A 20,230-nucleotide genomic window follows, 5' to 3' on the forward strand; every position below is an offset into this window, starting at 1 on the left:
CACTAGTGGGATGGGGAAAGGTAATGAAACTGATGGATAAGTAACTTGCAAAGCTGCATTAGAAATATACTTGAGAAGAAACAAATTACAGGAAAAGAACAGTGGAGTAGGACTAATTGGTTGGCTCTTTCAAAGAACTGACCCAAGCAAGGTCTTCAGATAGAACCATGATGCCAAGTTGACGAGATCATAATCACAGTTCAGGGCTGAGGTTACTTTTGAAGAAGAGGGGATAAATTGGTTAAATGTTCGGCTCAAGTGATTATAGTCACCTTTTGTGTGATTTATAACAGTCTGAGCTCTTCATTATTATCTCATTTGTACCTAGGTTCGGTTTGTTTAATTTAAAATTTTAGCCCTGAATATTCTTCCCTCCCTGCCGTGAAGACATTGGCTCACACTGGGATGGGATTTTGCCAAATTGTCTTTCGTCCATACGTTTTCTCAAATGATCGTCCTTCATGTCAGAGTGTGGACCGTGAGCAACATCAGGTTAATCAATTGTTGTGGGCATCACGTTTGTGCCTACTCCTGCTCTCACGCATAGTGTCTCTGAATGTTGCAGCAATTTGAATGTTCCACCACCTTTCAAACCAGAATGAAATATATTTGGCATGATCTAACTAAAAAAGTGACAGAGTCCATTCTGGGCGGGAATCGAGGGGTTGTTCCCGGAGTTGAACGGCTCTCTATTTTTTTCCTGTTCCCCGCCCAGGCCGCACTTAGCTGTACATCCTACTGAGGAACAGAGCTCCTCACTATAGAAGAGGTGGGAAATGGTGCCCTGATTCCTCATCACGAGCACTCCCAATGCCCCAACTCACCTGTCTGGAGTCTTCAAGCCCCCGCACCACACCGCATACTGCCACAGCACCTCCAGGTCCGATCCCCGGAGTGGGAATAATGCCAGCTTGGCACTGCCAGCCTAACACTGGCAGGGGCAATGCCAGCCTGAGAGTGTCAAGCTGGAACCCAGGTCGCACTGCCAGGCTGGCAGTGCCAAGGTGCCTGGGTGGCACCAGCTGCTCCAGGGTGCTAGCCTGGCCAGAGGGCAAAAACCCAAGACCTCGGATTGTCTGGGAGACCGCTCCCAAGTGCCGGTACGCCGCGTAATGAATTGCGCTCGGCTGTTGTCTCCTCGCCAAGGCCAATAGATGCCTGGTGGATGTTCGATCTGGTGTCAGCACGGCTAAATTAGTTTTAAAAACTCATTTAACCGTGTGTGACTGAGTCCTGCCCATCCAGACCGCAACGCCATCGGGACTCCTGCAGGAAGCCTTTTCTTGGATCTACTGGCCATATCCCATGCTGATTCCGGTGGGATCCAGCCAGTAAATTGCGCTCATCGGATTTAATTCTTCTGCATTTAAAACTTTTCCCTTTTCAGGAACCTGTGAGTGAAATTAATGACAAACATTCAGGTCTTTGGTAAATGTAAATATTTCATCATTAACACAGGTTAAAGTTTAAATGTTCCGTACATACCGCTGCCTTTGTCAGAGGTGAGCGTTTTGCATAAAGGATCTGTCAAGTCTCAAAGGGTATCCACTGTGTAAATGTAACCGGGAAACATCGCTGGAGAAAATAAATTCTCTACTAGAATCTGAAAAAGAGCTGGAAGGAGACAAAATCAGGTAATTATATTCTTCGTAATGACAAGTTAGTGGAGTTCGTGCACGATTCTTCATGTGATATTTACAGAAATGTCCAAAATTGTTATTTTGGGAAGATTGTAGCATGCAGCCCTGGTCTAAAGCTAGCCTGGTGTGGGGTTCCCGCATATATTCTGCTCATGTATCAGTGCAACTGGGTGGAATTGACTGCATTAGCACAGACGATTGCAGAGTTTAATTTGCAAGTGAGTTACGCCCATAAATACTTGCACTCGAGTTTTTAATGATCTTTTATGCTGGTTTAACTTTCATTTGCCCACCTTCTTTCCTTTAGAGATATATTTTATGCTGATTACACTGTTGAGAACTCCAACGTGTACAAGCTTTTGTGCTTGTGTGTATGTTATGTAATAGTTTTTCAATTGCCTCGTATTATCCCAGACAATAAATAATTGACACATGTTTTGTTTAATATTAATTTTCACATGCTGCTTTGTGCAAAAGAATACCCACGTTCAAGTGTGACATTGTATTTTGGAAGACAATATCACTGAGGTATATTTACTTAAGTAATAAGTAATACAATCTTAACTCTTTTCATATAAATCCTGCAATTAACAAAAACATATATATTTTCACAGTAATTGAACAAAGACATTGAGCAACTAAAGGATGAAGAAACTTTTACATTTTGTTTACTTTGTGAGCTGCTTACCTGAATTGTTTTCACAAAATAGCGATGGTAAGGTTCTTTTCCCTGCTTTTATTTTATACATTAAGATAATATGTATATATATATTAAACAGCAGAGCTGATTAATTAAAACATTGATCATTTTAGAAGATGATAAGATTATTCATGAAATTTAATTTGCACAAAACTTGCGTAGAAGTTTGCCTCTGTGCATAACACACATATTTAGTGATCAAAATTTCATAGGATTACATAGAAAATTACAACATGGAAATAGGCCATTCTACATGTGGAGGATAAGAATCACAATGGATTGTGATTCTTATCCTCCACATGAACAGCAGTTCGACTCCTATGGGCCTGGCCTTGTCCCGCATGCTTTATTTTGCTTTCTTTCAACAAGGCACGTAACCTCATTTTATATGTCGACATGCATTCTGCTCTAGTCACTAACTCTGGTGGTACATCAAAACATTCTGAGTAAAAAACGCTTGTTCTTGCTCTGTCCTAAATCTATTACATCTTATGGGACAGCTTTTTGCGACTGAGGTGGGTAGCTCAAGTGGGGAGATTTCCTGACTCAGCAGAAACTGGCTTGGTAAAATGTGTCCAGCTGGACCCAATTTTGGCTCAAGGGGATGGCACGGAGGAAATGGGGGTGGTATGGATGGAGCCAGGTCTACCAGCCCTGGAAGCAGACTGGAGGTGATTGCATGGACAGCCGAGCGCCAAGCTTTGTCCCAGTTGCTTATATTTATATTTAGTTTAGGCCTTCGGGCCCTCATCCTTCGCAAGGCCTCAAACTCCCATCCACTGCAGAGGCACAGAGCAGTGGTTAGTACTGCTGCCTCACGACGTTGAGGTCCCCGGTTCGATCCCAGCCCCGGGTCACTGTCCGTATGGAGTTTGCACATTCTCCCCGAGTCTGCAAGGGTCTCACCCACAGCCCAAAAAGACATGCAGGGTAGGTGAATTGGCCACGCTAAATTTCCCCTTAATTGGAAAAATATAATTGGGTACTCTTTAAAATAAAACCTCTAATCCACTCCTATGCCACCTCCATTCCAACTCATATCTCCCACCCACCTCCTTTAGCTCTTCATAACCTCCTTGTCAACTCCTGACACTTCCATGAACATACACCCAGTACAATCTGTACATAACCGATGAACCTTACAGTAACAATGGCATATGTAGAACTGCTTAAAAAGCCACCCCATTCATAACTTTCTTAAATACTCTGTTACCACAACCCTGTAAAAGTGTCAATTACAGAAACTATAAGCACTTGACAGATCTTCATCTTGTGAAAATCAATATTGAGCTATTGGCAAAATAATCACGGAAAAATAGTTACTATACCACCATAAAGCTGTCATTCAAGCAAAGTTTCTCCATTTCCTCAGTTTTGTCAACAAAGTAAAATGAAACTCGCATGAGAGCCGAGACTCTTATATAAAATGATTAACTCTGTTGAAGCATTCTTAATTGGCACTGTTGCTGGGAGGACCATCTCTTCAAAGAATTCTTGGCTCTTCTAGAGACTATCTGGCTATTAACCCCCATAATAATTTAATAAAATAAAACATGTTAAACACTTGTCCACAAAAGCAGGACAAATATAACCTGCTCAATTACCATCCTATCAGTCTACATTCGATTATCAGCAAAGTGATGAAAAGAGTTGTTGAGAATGCCACCAAAGACACTTAGTCAGCAATAACCTGCTCACTGATAAAAGCAAATTACTGTGGATGCTAGAAACTGAAACCAAAAGAGAAAATACTGGAAAATCTAAGCAGGTCTGGCAGCATCTGTAGGGAGAGAAAAGAGCTAACATTTCAAGTCCAGATGACCCTTTGTTAAAGCTCATCGGGCAGTCCAGAGTTAGGAGACTATGAGTTTGGAAGCTGTAGGGGGAAGGCATCCAGAGAAAATGAGGTCGCTAACAGTGTTGGAGATAATGGCTTGATCTTCAGTGGTCTGGTCATGGTCCAGGGGAGGTAGGGGGAAGTATCTGAGAGTTGGCGCTCAGCCTCTGTGAGATAGAGGTCACTATGCCAAATGACAACAGTACCCCCTTAGTCGGCAGGTTTGATGACAAAGTCGGGGTTGGACATGATGGAGTAAAGAGTGGAAAGTTCTTAAGGAGAGAGGTTCGAATGGGTGAGGGGGGCAGAAAAATTAAGATGGCAATGTCCCATCGACAGTTCTCAATGAAAATATCGCGGGCGGTAATTGTCCTGGTGTGGGTTGCCAAATGGAGGCTGAATGTTGAAGGCAGTTGAAACGATCTGTGGAACGGGGGGAGGGCTCTTGCCCAAAGAAGTGGGCATGGAGATGAAGGTGACGAAAGAAGAGTTCAACATTATACCGAGCCTGGAATTCATTGAGGTGGGGACATGAGAGTACAAAGCTGAGTCCTTTGCTGAGAACAGCACGCTCAGCCTCAGAGAGAGGAAGGTCGGAGGGTATGGTGAGCACGTGGCAAGGGCTGCTACTAGAAGAAATGGGGTACGAGGAACTGGTGGAGGGCCTAGATGGGCAGAGATGTTATAAGTTGTTGAAGCTTGCATTCCTTAACATCTGCAAGAAATAGGAAAAGTTTCTTGTTAAGGCGTCGAGTTATGTGAAGGATAAAATGAAACTGGGAACAGGGACAGCTTTGAGAGAGAGTAAGATGGTGCTGCTGGAGAGAGATGTCGAGTGTCTTCATGTGGAGGCGCATGGCACTGAGTGTGGCCTTCAGGATGTGGCGAGAGAAGCAGTTGGAAGAATGTTGCACATCCTGGAGGTACCTGTAATCCTGGAGGTTACATGCAGGGTGGAATTTAAGCGAAATCCCCATGGGGTAAGTCGGAGACGAAGACAGTCACAGAGGAAGGAAATATGGCTGTGGAAGCGAGTCTTGGTAAATACCTTGTCCAACACTGAGACAGAAATGGAAAGCAGTGAAGGTGGATAGCATAAGAGGGACACACAGAAATTCTGTCGGAGAAAAGAACAGAAAAGATAAGTGGCAGTGAGTTAAACACTAGGTAATAGCAAATTACTGTGGCTGCTGAAATCTGAAACCAAAAGAGAAAATGCTGGAAAATCTCAGCAGGTCTGAAAGCATCTGTAACGAGAGAACAGAGCTAACATTTTTAGTACAGATGATCCTTTGTCAAAGCTCTTTTGGTTTCACCTGCTCACTGATGCTCAGTTTGGGCTCCACCAGGGACCACTCAGTTTCGGATCTCATTCCAGCCTTGATCTAAACAAGGACAAAAGAGCTGAACTCAAGAGGTGAAGAGAGTGACTTGACATCAAGGCAGCATTTGAACAAGTGCAGCATCAGAAGGAAAGCTCTCCACCGATTGGAGTCATTCCTACCACAATGAAGTTGGTTGTGGCATCTCCGACATTGCTGTAGGACTTCCTCAGGGTGTCATTCTTCCACTGTTTTTTTCCCCCCGCTATTCTTTCAGCAACTTCAACATTTAGTCTTTCCACCAGCGGTACACACTGGCAGCAGTGTGTACCATTTGGAAGATGCACTGCAGCAACTCACCAAGGCTCCTTTGACAGCACTTTCCAAACCCATGACCGTACGACCTAGAAGGATAAGGGTAGCAAAACACCACCATATACAAGTCACATACCATTCTGATTTGGAACATTATTATGTTCCTTCACTGTTGCTGGGTCATATCCCTTCAACTTCCTTCCTAACAACAATGTGGGTGGACTTGCACCACATGGAGTATTGCAGTTCAAAAGGCTGGCTGTTCAGCATCGGTCTCTCACAACCTGGTCACATCCTGGCAATGATTGGATGAGGCCTTTAATTGGGTCTCATTTGGCTCACTGGTGGGGAGGCTGCATGATGCAGGGAAGGGGGGTGGGGGATCACTTGCAGAGGTGGATGTGTAGGTGACGACCATGCCATCCACTGATTTTGCATACCCCACCACCTTCAAACCAGCCAGTGGGAGGCATATATTTCTGTGATTTAAAAAAAAAACATTTTGCTGATGATTATTGCACATTCTGTGCAGGCAAAGGACATGCAAAGGGTTTGTATTTGTGGCAATTGGTGGGTCATTGGTGACTGCAGAAACCATTTCGTGATTTGCAGGTTCTTGAACAGTTGGACCCAGGAATTTCTGGTTTGGACAGGCACCAGTCTGGCATCAGTCGACTCCTTCTCTGTAATTTTCCACAGCATCTGTTTGCTTCAAACCTGTAGGTTACTTTCCTTGTTGATGCCAGCCTTCTATGTTGGCAGCCTCCTACTCCCATACCTGTTGGTCAATGTGGACCAGGGAGTGCTATCTTCTCCATTGGTCTGTGAACGATTTGTGAAGTGTTGTACCTATGGATATATGTATGTACTGCTTTTGGCATTCTAAATTCCTCTGTGCATCACATGTTCTGCCCAGTGTAAGTAGCATTGTAAGAGAATGCACTCAATGGTGGGCGACCAAAATCATCTTCTGCCATCTGATGCTGATTATGGAACAAGGACAGTGTTGACGGGAATGTTCCAGGAGTCGTCCTGATTTTCTGCAGAGCCCATAGAAGAGAGCAGGTAATGACACCCGATCTGCATACTTGTTTTATTGATGTGGCGATGCCGGCGTTGGACTTGGGTGGGCAAAGTAAGAATTCTTACAACACCAAGTTAAAGTCCAACAGGTTTGTTTGGAATCACTCCGAAAGCTAGTGATTCCAAATAAATCTGTTGGACTTTAACCTGGTGTTGGAAGAATTCTTAGTGTACCTGTTTTCTTGGTAGAGATTGGCAGTGGATGGTTTGGCCAAACATACTTTGAGAGGCAGCCGAGGAGTACATGTTTTTAGGCAGTCGAATGTCTATGTCCTTAACAACAGATAATGCTGCCTCGGTAGGTAAATTAGCTAGATACTGTGTTATCTTGCTGCTGTTAATGCTGACCTGCTGTGTATTGTAATCCCTTGGGATCGAGGTTGGAGCAGCGTTTTTTTTAAAGCTAATAGCAAGGTCAAAAATATTTGCTGCCTCAGAGATTGTGCCAGTTGAGCGCAATCGACAGCAAACAGAAGCTCTGAGATAAGCTCTTCTGTGGTTAAAAAAAACAGAAAATATTCATCAGGTCAGATTTTGGTATGTGCCAGTAGTTGTCAGAGGTTAGAGACCTCGGTGCATTCAGAAACAGATGTAGCTTCTCTCTGCCAAGCCTGCCTTTGCCTCTTAATGCATCACAATGTTTAAAAATAAGGGGTCACCCAGTTAAGACAGATTCTTTTAAAAATAAATTTAGAGTGCATAATTCATTTTTTCCAATTAAGGAGCAATTTAGCGTGGCCAATTCACTTACTTTGCACATCTTTGTGTTGTGGGGGTGAAACCCATGCAAACACGGGGAGAATGTGCAAACTCCCCACGGACAGTGACCCAGAGCCAGGATCAAACCTGGGACCTCGGCGCCGTGAGGCAGCAGTGCTAACCACTGCGCCACTGTGCAGCCTTAGGCAAGACAGCGATGAGGAGAAATATTATCTCAGAAAGTCGTGAATCTTTGGAACACTTTTCCTCAAAAGGCGGTGGAAGCAGAGTCTTTGAATATTTTTAAGGCAGAGGGAGATATATGAGCAAAGAGGTGGAAGATTATGGGGGTGGGGGGTTAGGCAGGAATGTGGGATTGAGGTTACAATCAGATTAGCATGATCTCATTGAATGGTGGGTGGAGCAGGCTCGAGGGGCTGAAAGGCCTACTCCTCCTAATTTGCATGTTTGTATGTCCCTATGTTCGTATGGGACCCCAATGTCACAATTTTGCCAATTAAGAGTAAGTGTCCACTATCTCTTCTCTCTTGTCTTCTACTACTACACCGGTATCTTCAGGGAAATAATTTTCTTTCAGTTCCATTAGCTGTACTTTTAACCAACTGCCCCTTCTTCGGGGTTTTATCAAATGCCTTCTCGAAGTTCATATAAATAACATCCATAGGTATTCTGCTGACCATCAGCAACACCAAATTCTGATTGATGAGTGGCATTGATAATATAAGAAATGGCACTAGGTGGCATAATTAAAAAAAATAATAAATTTAGGGTACCCAATTCATTTTTTCAATTCAGGGGCAACTTAGCCTGGCCAATTCACCTACTCTGTACATCTTTGGGTTGTGGTGGCGAAAATCAACCAAACACGGGGAGAATGTGCAAACTCCACACGGACTGTGACCCAGAGCCGGGATCGAACCTGGGACCTCGGCGTCGTGAGACAGCAGTGCTAACCACTGTGCCGCCGTGCTGCCCTAACTAGGTGGAATACTAATGCTTCTTTGATATATTTGCTCTGATCTGCAGGAGCTCCAAGTTAGGCTAATGCTGATGTTGAAGTCGATTTGAAATGCTGCAGGTAAATTAGTGGATGGAAGTTGGTCTGGAATTATAATGAAGGCTGTAGATGTAGAGGATAAAAAGACTATTTCAGTAAAGTTATAAAAAGTCTTCCACTGGCACTTAAAATGAAAACCTTTGTACATGAAAATTTATATACACCTAGCGGAGTTATATAACTCATTTTATAAATCCAGGATTGGGTCAGCACAAGAGACAGCATGAGGCTAAGAACAAAGCTATAATCTGACTAATTGAACTGAAAGTATGTCACCAGTTGTTAAATTTAAAGTAGGTTGATAGGGCAGAGTATCTGAGAAAGCATTTATGCTGCTGATGTGTTGCAGATTGTATTATCGAGTTTGCCTGATGCACTATCAATTACGACGAGACGAGAGTAGAGAGTAATCGAGGCTTTATTACACAGAGATGTGTAGCCTTCCGCAGCTGCTGCCAAAATGGCTGTAGCTGGGAGAGCCCACACATTTATACTCCACCTACTGGGCGGAGCCAGAAGGCAGGGATCTACCCCCATACCTGTAGGACAGGAGCCTTACCGTAATACACCTCATGTGCGATATATATACAACAGCCGTGACTACCACATTCACCCCCTGTTAAAAAAAAAAGAGTCCAGCGGGGGTGATGGAATGCTATTTACATGCAGGTGTTTAACATTTTAGGAAAAGTTTACAAATTCAGACGATCGGGCGCCTTGATCCTTCGCTGCGAGCGCCGTAGTCCCAGTGGCGATGCAGGCGTCGATTCGGTCGCCGGTGACTCCGGGAGCATGTCGACCTCATTTTCATTCCCGGGTGGGACCAAGGGGAGGACGGATCGTCCTGGAGCAGGGGCTGTGGTGAGATGCGCTGGGGGGAGGGAGGGTGGTGCCGGGGCAGAGTGGGGAGGGGTGTGGGGACCCAGCTTCCACCAGGTCCCCGAGGGATACTGTGTCTTGGCGGCTGTCGGGGTATGTCACATAGGCGTACTGCGGATTTGTGTGAAGTAGCTGTACGCTCTCGACCAATGGGTCTGCCTTGTGGAGCCGCACGTGCTTCCGGAGGAGAACGTGTCCTGAAGCTGCCAGCCAAGTTGGGAGAGAAACCCCAGAGGTGGACTTCCTGGGGCAGGCAAAGCGACGTGCATGGGGGGTTTTGTTAGTCACAGTGCAAAGGAGCGACCAAATGGAGTGAAGGGCATTGGGGAGGACCTCCTGTCAGCGGGAGGCCAGGAGATTCCTGGATCATAGGGCTAGCTGGGCGGCCTTCCAGACCGTCCCATTCTCCCGCTCCACCTGCCCGTTTCCCTGGGGGTTGTAGCTGGTCGTCCTGCTTGAGGCAATGCCCTTGCTGAGCAGGTACTGGTGCAGCTCATCGCTCATAAATGAGGAACCCCGGTCGCTATGGACGGAGGCGGGGAAACCGAACAGAGCGAAGGTGGTGTTGAGGCCTCTGATGATGGTGGCAGACATCATATCGGGGCATGGGATGACGAAGGGGAATCTGGAGTATTCGTCGACCACATTAAGAAGGTACATGGTTCTGTCGGTAGAGGGGAGGGGCCCCTTGAAATCCACGCTGAGACGTTCAAAGGGGCGGGAGGCCTTCACTAGGTGCGCTCGGTCTGGCTGGTAAAAGTGCGGTTTACACTCCACGCAGACCTGGCAGTCTGATAGCCCTGACCTGGTGATAGCCCTGACCTCCTCGATGGAGTAGGGCAGATTGCGGACCTTTATGAAGTGAAAAAACTGGGTGACCCCTGGGTGACAGAGATCGTCGCGCAGCGTCTGAAGTCGGTCTACTTGTGCGCTGGCACATGTACCTCGGGACAGGGCATCGGGGAGCTCATTGAGCTTACCGGGACGATACAAAATCTTGTAATTGTAGGTGGAGAACTCGATCCTCCACCTCAAGATCTTATCATTTTTGATCTTGCCCTGCTGTGTGTTATTGAACATGAAGGCAACCGACCATTGGCCAGTGAGGAGAGTGAATCTCCTGCCGGCCAGGTAATGCCTCCAATTTCGCACAGCCTCTACTATGGCTTGGGCCTTCTTCTCGACGGAGGAGTGCTGAATTTCGGAAGCATGGAGGGTGCGTGAAAAGAACGCCACGGGCCTGCCTGCCTGGTTGAGGGTGGCGGCCAGAGCGACGTCTGATGCATCGCTCTCGACTTGGAAGGGTAACGTCTCGTCGACCGCGTGCAACGCAGCCTTGCCCATGTCGGCCTTGATGCGGTTGAAGGTCTGGTGAGGCTTGGCCGTCAGTGGGAAAACGGTGGAGTTAATGAGTGGGCGGGCCTTGTCCGCATAGATAGGGACCCATTGGGTGTGGTACGAGAAGAACACCAGGCATCGTTTGAGGGCCTTGGGGCAGTGGGGAAGGGGGAGTTCCATGAGGAGGCGCATGCAATCGTGGTCGGGCCCTTGAACTCCATTTGGAACCACATAGCCGAGGATGGCTAATCAGTTCGTGCTGAACACGCACTTCTCCTTGTTGTAGGTTAGCTTGAGGAGTTTGGCGGTGTGGAGGAATTTGGAAAGGTTAGCGTCGTGGTCCTGCTGGTTGTGGCCGCAGTTGGTGATGTTATCCAGGTACGGGAAGGTGGCCTGCAGTCCGTACCGGTCAACCATTCGGTCCATCTCCCGTTGGAAGACCAGACCTCGTTAGTGACACCGAATGGAACCCCAAGGAAGTGGTAAAGGCGGCCGTCCGCTTCAAACGCTGTGTACGGGCGGTCCGCCTTGCGAATGGGGAGCTGGTTGCAGGCAGATTTCAGGTCCACTGTCGAGAAGACCCGGTACTGAGCAATCTGATTGACCATATCAGATATGCATGGGAGGGGGTACGCGTCGAGCTGCGTGTACCTATTGATGATCTGACTGTAGTCAACGACCATCCTGCTTTTCTCCCCAGTTGTCACAACTACCGCTTGGGCTCTCCAGGGGCTGTTGCTGGCCTCGATTATATCTTCCCGTAGCAGCTGCTGGACCTCAGACCTGATGAAGGTCCTGTCCTGGGCGCTGTACCATCTTCTCCTTGTGGCGACGGGTTTGCAATCGGCGGTGAGGTTTGCAAACAGAGAGAGCCGGTTGACCTTAAGGGTCGTGAGACCGCAGACAGTAAGGGGTGGCAGGGGCCCGTCAAATTTCAGGGTTAGGCTCTGGAGGTTGCACTGGACGTCCAGGCCGAGTAGCAAGGTAACTCAGAGGTTTGGTAGGACATAGAGCCGGAAGCCGCTGAACTCTATGCCCTGGATGGTGAGGGTGACGTTGCAGTACCCCCGGATCGCCACGGAATGGGATCCGGAGGTCAGGGAGATTTTCTGGTTAATGGGGTGTACTGTGAGGGAGCAACGCCTTACCGTATTGGAGTGGATGAAGCTCTCAGTGATCCCGGAGTCCAGAAGGCATGATTTGTGCCCATCGACCTTCACAGTTGTCAGCGCGGTCCTGAGGTTGTGCGGTCGGGACTGGTCGATTGTGATGGAGGCGAGACGCGACTGGTGTTGGAAGGCCCCTGGCGACGGTTGCAGGCGATGAGAGGCTCGATGAGGTGCCCGACGAGCAGGGGTCCTGGGGTGGGGAAGATGGCGGCGCCCACGGGCCGCACGTGTCCTGAGGCAAGCAAGACGGTGGCGCTGATGGGCCGCACGTGTTCTGAGACGAGCAAGATGGCGGCACCCACGGTCCGCACGTGGTCTGAGGCGAGGAAGATGGCGGCGCCCATGGGCCGCACGAGGTCTGAGGCGAGGAAGATGGACGTGCCCACTGCTCGCACGTGGTGGGGTGCAGGGACAATAACGGCGATCGAGTAGGCCTGGCACACAGCAGCGAAATGTCCATTCTTCCCGCAGGCATTGTAGCACGCGCTCCGCACCGGGCTGGGGGTGTTTTATCTGTCCGCAGAAGTAGCACTTGGGTCCCCCGGGGTTGGTTGGCTGCCGCACAGCGCAGGCTTGGGGTTGGCTGGGGACGGTTGCTGGTGGGGTCCTTGATGGGGTGTTTGCTGGTGGGGTCCATGATGCCCAGGAGGGGGGGGGGGGGGCCATGCAATCGGGGGCGTACGCCTGTACATTGCGGGAGGCAACTGTGAGTGACATCGCGAGTTTCTTGGTCGCTGCGAGGTCGAGGGTAACCCCTTCTAAGAGGCGCTGGCGGATGTAGGCTGACCGTATGCCCGTGACGAAAGCGTCTCTAATTGGAAGTTCAGAATGTTCAACGGCCAAAACGGCCTGGCAATTGCAGTCCCTCGCCAGGGGGTGCAGGGCACACCAGAAATTTTCCACAGACTCCCAGAGGAGTTGATGCCGTGTGGATAGGAGGTGCCTGGCATAGATTTTGTTGGTCTGCTGAGTGTAGTTCTCCTTCAGTAGTGCCATGGCCTCAACGTAGGTAGGCGCATCCCGGATGAGGGGAAAGATATCGGAGCTCAGCCGCGTGTAAAGGATCTGGAGCTTCTGTGCCTCTGAGGGTGATTCTGTCGCAGTTCCGATGTATGCTTCAAAGCAAGCTAGCTAATGTGCAAAGGCCGACTTGGCGTTGTTTGGTTAAGGGTGCAGCTGAAGGCGATCAGGCTTGATGCAGAGATCCATCGTTGTAAAATCTCTGTGTAATAAATTGATCCACTATCAATGGACTAGGGGCTGGCTTAGCTCACTCAGCTAAATCGGTGGCTTTTAAAGCAGACCAAGCAGGCCAGCAGCACGGTTCGATTCCCGTACCAGCCTCCCCGGACAGGCGCCGGAATGTGGCGACTAGGGGCTTTTCACAGTAACTTCATTGAAGCCTACTCGTGACAATAAGCGATTTTCATTTCATTTTTCATTTCATTTCATTTTCATTTCATTTCATTTCATTTCATTTCATTACGACGAGACGAGAGTAGAGAGTAATCGAGGCTTTATTAAGCAGAAATGTGTAGCCTCCCGCAGCTGCTGCTGAAATGGCTGCAGCTTGGAGAGCCCACACATTTATACTCCGCCTACTGGGCGGAGCCAGCAGGCAGGGATCTACCCCCGTACCTGTTGTACAGGAGCCTTACCGTAATACACCTCATATGCGATATATATACAACAGTGGTGACTACCACATTGCCATTGTCCCATAATTTTGCAGGCCAGCAGAATAAAACCTGAAAAAAACCTTGAAACTGGTCTGAAATTGTCACATCACTGTATATTTTTTTCATTTGGAATTAGAGTAAGGGGACAGTGCCGGTGTCGCAGGTGCTGCAGGCAGTTTATTAGGCGTAGGCAGGGCAGAGAGCGGCCATTTTGGGTTGGGATTGGACAAAAAAAGAAAATAGGGGCAGAGATAGCTTTGTGATGAATTGGGATGGCACCTCAAATTGCGGGTGTCACCCTCCAGTAAGGATAGTGACTTGGAATGTGCGGTGGTTGATTGGGCCGGTGAAGCGATTTAGGGTGTTTGCGCATTTGAAAAGTTTTAAGCTGGAGGTAATGTTTCTTCAGGTGACACACCTGCAGGTGAAAGACGCAGGTGAGGTTGAGAAAGGAGTGGGTGGAACAAACATTTAATTCAAGATTCAATTCCAAATCAAGAGGGGTAGCAATCTTATTTAATGGGCAGCATGGTGTCACAGAGGGACTGCTGCCTCACTGCGCCAGGGACCTGGGTTCGATTTCAACTTCGGATGACTGTCTGCGTGGAGTTTGCACATTCTCCCCGTGGATTTGTTCTGCTTTCTGTGTATAGGACATTCCTGGACAGTTTTCCACATTGCCAGGTAGATGCCAGTGTTGTAGCTCAACTGGAACAGCTTGATTATGGCGCACTGCTACCAATCTGCGGCAGGCAGGTTGGTGAGGATGAGGTCTAATATGTTTTTCCCCTCTTTTGGTTCCTTCTTCACCTACTGCAGACCCAGTCAAACACCTATGCCCTTGAGGACCTGGACAATTCAGTCTGTGGTGATATTACCAAGCCACTCTGGTGATGATCATCGAAGCCCCCCACCGCGAGCATATTCTGTGCCCTTGCCACCCTTAGTGCTTCCTCTAGGTGGCGATCAACATGGAGGAGTACTGATGTATCAACTGAGGTGGTGGGTGGATGTGGAAAGGTGGCATTGTGGCGGGACGTGGTAATAAGCAGGAGGTTTCCTTGCCCATTTTTGACCTGGTGCCATAAGACATCACGGGGTCTGAAGTCGATGCTGAGGACTCCCAAGTATAATCCCTCCTCACTGTCCAACACTGTGCTGCCCCTTCTACTGGGCCTGTCCTGCTGGTGGGACAGGACATACCCAAGGATGGTGATGCCTGGACATTATCTGCAAGGTATGGTTCCATGAGTACGACTATGCCAGGCTGCTACTTAAATTGTCTCTTGGCATTTTGGCACTAGTCCCAAGATATGTGTTGACAGGGCTAAGTTTTCCATTGGCGTTTCCGGTGCCTAGGTCAATGCTGGCTGGCCCAGCCAGTTTACTTCCTTCAAGCCTTTCGTGTGGTTTGTTAGAATTGACTGGCTTGCTTTCCCCTTTCAGAGGGCATTTAAGAGTCAATCACATTGCTGTGGGTCTGAAGTCACATGTAGGCTATACCAGGTAAAAGCAAAGACATTCCTGAAGCATTTTTCGAGCGGAAGAATATAATTTTCTTAAATTTCTTCATTTGTTTTATCATTTATTAATATTCTGGAAGGAGTTATGGAGGATGTAGGAGTCCAGCTGTTTCCAGTGACAGAAATTCAATTCCCGTTCAATTCCCGGCTGGGTCACTGTCTGTGCGGAGTCTGCACGTCCTCCCCGTGTGTGCGTGGGTTTCCTCCGGGTGCTCCGGTTTCCTCCCACAGTCCAAAGATGTGCGGGTTAGGTGGATTGGCCAGGCTAAATTGCCCGTAGTGTCCTAAAAAGTAAGGTTAAGGGGTTGTTGGGTTACGGGTATAGGGTGGATATGTGGGCTTGAGTAGGGTGATCATGGCTCGGCACAACATCGAGGGCCGAAGGGCCTGTTCTGTGCTGTACTGTTCTAATTCTAATTCTAAAGGTCAGTAACTAGAGGACATAGTTTGAAGCTGAATGGCAAAAGAACCAGAAAGGCCATGAGAAAGAAGAACATTATGCAGTGAGTTATTGTGATCTGGATTACATTGCCTGAAGGAATGGTAGAAGCAGATTCCATGGTATCTTGCAAAATGGAACTGCATAAATACTTGCAAAGGCAGTATTGACCATGCAAAGGAGAGTAAAGTTGGGAAGTGGGACCAACGGGGCCCATGCACCTTTAATAAGCATTGTTGACAAACAGGCAATTGATACAAAATAAATTAATCAAATTCTATTCCAGGGTGTATACGTGATCTGATTCCAAATGTCGATTTTCCTGGAAATGACATCGAATTAGTCCTTGCTCCAGACGCCAACTACTGTCAAAAGGTCTGCACTGAGAGGAGCCAATGTCAATTTTTCACCTTTTTAACGAGAGATTGGACAACTGACAACAAAAGGTAATTCATTCAGATGTTTAAATGGAATAGAGAGTGGTTATTGTCTTGCTTCACTCTTGGCGTAGCATAAGCTGCTTCCTTGATGTTCACTCTGACAAAGGAAGGTTCAGACATGGAGATAACTTCAACACGTTTATTAAACTATTTACAATTCTCCTATTCGGATTTGCCTCTACTGTTAATCCTTCTATAGCTACTCAGATTGACGAACCAGTCTGCTACAATCCATGTGGTGGGTGTGATGTTGAATCAACCCTGTGTCTGTATTCACTGAGTGTCTCCACTGGAAAGAGGAAGATCATGTGTGCTGTGTCCTTTATATATGGGTTGGTGTAATGCCCCCTGTGGTAGTGTCACCTCTGTGTGTATCGTGAATGCCCATTGGTCATGTCCTATCTTAATGACCTATTGGTTGTGTGTCTGTGTGTCATGTCTCTGGTGCTCCCTCTAGTATCCAGCTAGTCTACGTGTACTTACATTAATCCCTTGTGTATCGACAGTGGTGCATATCACCACAGTTATCTTAAGCTTAGTTTAGAGCAAGGTGTTTCCATATAGCAGGATACTGACTGAAATTGGAGAACCTCCTCACAATGACCCATTAACCGAGCATTCTTATATTTCCTCAATAGTTGATTGTTTGTGTAAAAGCTAAATTCAGCTCATCACTTTTTTGTCAATATTTTATTTTGAATTAATTTATCACCGGAAGAATGTTTGTGGTTTCCTAATTAAATTTGGGCATTCTGTTAAAATGTCTATGTAAACAACAGGCCATTGGACCTTAACATAAAAATGACAATTAATATTTGGAGAGCAGTTTCTTCAAAAGTCAGCATTGATAAACCTTGGGCAAATCATGATAGCACAGATCAGTGCATCAACACCTTTCTCTATGACACTGGTTTTTCGTTGAAAATGAACGAAGAATTGTATCCACCTCATCACTGCAATGTTCTTACTCCACCCAGCGGAAACACATTTTGACAGTGATAAGACATTCTGCAGTTAACAGTCGATCAGGTTGCACTCTACCCTATGACTTGACTACATGGAATCTAAACAAATGGACAAAGTAGATTTTGCATGCCAAAGCTTCATGTTGATCATTTTTCATCCTCTTTCAGATTTTATTGTTATTTGAAGTCATCCATTTCAGGGGAACCGACTGTTGAAGCTAACTTAGACAACGTTGTCTCAGGATATTCCCTGAAACAGTGCAGGACACAAAGCTGTAAGTACAAACAATGTCATGCCCAACCAGTTGAGTTTGGTTTAAGTTTAATGCCCATATTATTTCCATGCAAATGTAATTGTTCTGCAACACCACTCAGTAACCTATATGCCTTTGATTTATGTGTAAGATTAAGTCTTGAGAGGGTATTCTCTACTGCAATGATGAAACTGGGCAGATAAGCACCTGACCTCAAAAAGAAGAGTATACGACCTCTGGAAAAATACTCAGCAGGTTCGGCAGCATCTACGGAGAGTGAAGCAGAAATAATTTTTCAAATTGATGTGGAAAGTTTATCAACCTGCAGGATGCCTCAAGCTTCAGCTTTGCTGGTTACCACCATTCCAGCCAGGACACAGGAACAAGATATTCAGACAGGAGGGACCAGAAAATAATCAGCAACAGCAGAGTCTCTGTAAATTCCACTTGAGTTTCATGTGGGAAGCAATAAAACAACATTAAATAAAGAAAATAGCTAACAGAATGAATGTGGAAAGCATGCATCCGTGTTAAGAATGAAAGTAGATTCTAGTTAAACTGCAAGGTTTATTTTTATGTTATGGCCCAAATTGAGTGTGATTCGGTGTTGGGGGATGGGGTGGTGCAAGTTTGGCTGGTCCGTGAAGCCAGGGGGTGGGGGGTATAGTTGGGGTTTGGGAGTGTGGTTGGGTTGTGTGGGAGGTTATTCGGTTGGTGAGGGTGGGGAGTTTGTTCAGAGTTGTGTGAGTGCATGGGATACTTGTGGGAGGTAGGTGTATTTTGGGAATGGCCAGTGAGTGAGGTTGTTCATGGAATTTAGAATCACAGAAATTCTACGGTGCAGAAAGAGGCCATTCGGCCTATTGTGTCTGCACCAACCCTCCGAAAGAGTAACTATTCTAGGCCCTTCCACGCCCTATCCCCATAATCCAACGTAACCTACCGATCTTTGGATACGAAGGGGCAATTTAGCATGGGCAATCCACCCAGCCTGCATACCTTTGGACTGTGGGAGGAAACCGGAGCACCTGGAGGAAACCCAAGACATGGGGAAAAAGTGAAAATTCTGCACAGACAGTTATGTACGGTCAGAGTTGAACCATGGTCCCTGGCACTGTAAGGCAGCAGTGCTAACGACTGTGCAACCGTGAGCGCACCTTATGTGAGTGGCATGGGACCCCAGGGTGCGTTTTCAGGGTCAGTACCATGGTTCTCCAGGAGTTAGAAGTGGTTTCAACCAGTCAAACATTTCCTGAGTAAGTATTCTGCTGAGAGAGTTGGAGCCGTCTGAAATCTGTTTAAATTTTGAAGTATTTGTATTCCAAATTTACAAGATTTTTATAATTTAAAACCCTCCAACACATTAAGCCCCCCTAGCCCACTCTGCCTCCTCCCTCCCTCCCCTTCCTCAGCCGTCAACGGCAACAAAGTTCCCAAAATACAACTATTGTAGAAGCCATCACTCGCCTTCCGTTAGAGCAAATTTCAATTTCTCCTGGACCAAAACCTCCAACAGGTCCTCCCGCCACACCGAGGCACAGGGTGGCGAGGCTGAGCTCCAATACAACAAGACCCACCTGTGAACAATCAGCGAGGCGAACACTAAAACATCTGCCTCTGCACCCACCTGCAGCTCCGGTCGGTCCAACACCCCGATATGGTTTCTACGGGACCGGGCTTCACATCCATATGTAAGACCCACAAAATGCTGCTGATCACAGACCTCCACCGTCCGCCAAAACCCTTCCAGCTTCGGGCAGGCCCAAAACATATGAACATGGTTCACCCGCATTGCTCGCAGACATCCTCCACTCCCTCGGACAGCTGGCTCATCCTTGGCTTTGTAAAGTGCGCCCTGTACACTACCTTCAGCTGTATCAGCCACAGCCTCGCACACAAAGTCGAGGTATTTACCCTCCGCAGCACCTCACACCACAAACCCTCCTCCAGCACCACCCCCAGCTTTTCCTCCCACTTCACCTTAACACCCTGCATAGACACTCCAATCCTCCTCCAAAATCCTCCTGTAAATCGCCAAAATGACCCCCCATCTCCAAACCCCCCCGCAGCTGAAAGCACTGCATCCAAGAGCAAGGTGGCAGGCACTATCGGGAAGGTCAGGAAGGTCTTCCTCGCAAAGTACTGCACCTGCTACCTGAAAATTTTGCCCCACGCCAGTCCAAACTCACTCAGTTCGTCTAAGCTGGCATACCACCCACCTTGAAACAGATCCTTCATCTCCTTAATCTTCTTCTCTTCCCATCCCGGAATCTCGCATGCATCTTCCCCGGCTCAAAACTATGATTCCCCCCAATCCGTATTCCGTGACCCTGCTCCCAACCTAAAATACTCCCGAAACTGCCTCCAGATATTCAATGTGGCCATCACCACTGGACTCACTGAATACTTCCCTAGTGCCATCGGGAACGGCGCTGTTGCCAGCGCCCGTAACACCGACCCCCTACATGAGACCGCCTCTATCCTCACCCACAACGCCCCACCTCCCTCTTGCATCCCTGAACCTTCTCTACATTCGCCGGCCAATAATACATCAAATTCGGGAGGCTTAGCCCCCCCCCCCCCCCCCCCGGCCTTCCGTTCCCTCTGCAGTATCACCGTCCTTGTCACCTTGCTTGCCCATACAAATGAGGAATCAGCCTGTCCACCGCCTTGAAAAACGTCTCAGGCAAAAAGGCCGGCAGCCACAGAAACAAAAACAAGAATTGCGGTAAACTATTCATCGTTACTGCCTGTACCCAGCCCACTAACGACAGAGAGTGATTGCTCCACCTCAACAAGACTGCCTTCACACTCCCCACCAAGCTAGTGATATTGAACCTCTGGAGCCCTTCCCAGTCCCGGGTTCCCTG

The 20,230-nt window shown here is 47.5% G+C and overlaps 1 protein-coding gene across 1 annotated transcript in view; it reads left to right on the plus strand.

The window, feature by feature from the left end:
- Window positions 1-1,472: 1,472 nt before the first annotated feature.
- Window positions 1,473-20,230, plus strand: part of LOC119963633 — a 185,195-nt gene continuing 166,437 nt past the window's right edge. The window contains 4 exon segments of the mRNA XM_038792963.1: window positions 1,473-1,634; window positions 2,255-2,355; window positions 15,988-16,147; window positions 17,275-17,381. Coding sequence (XP_038648891.1) covers window positions 2,286-2,355; window positions 15,988-16,147; window positions 17,275-17,381 — 337 coding nt within the window. The 5' untranslated portion in view covers window positions 1,473-1,634; window positions 2,255-2,285.

Source organism: Scyliorhinus canicula, chromosome 3, assembly GCF_902713615.1.
Source record: "Scyliorhinus canicula chromosome 3, sScyCan1.1, whole genome shotgun sequence".
NCBI lineage: Eukaryota > Metazoa > Chordata > Chondrichthyes > Carcharhiniformes > Scyliorhinidae > Scyliorhinus > Scyliorhinus canicula.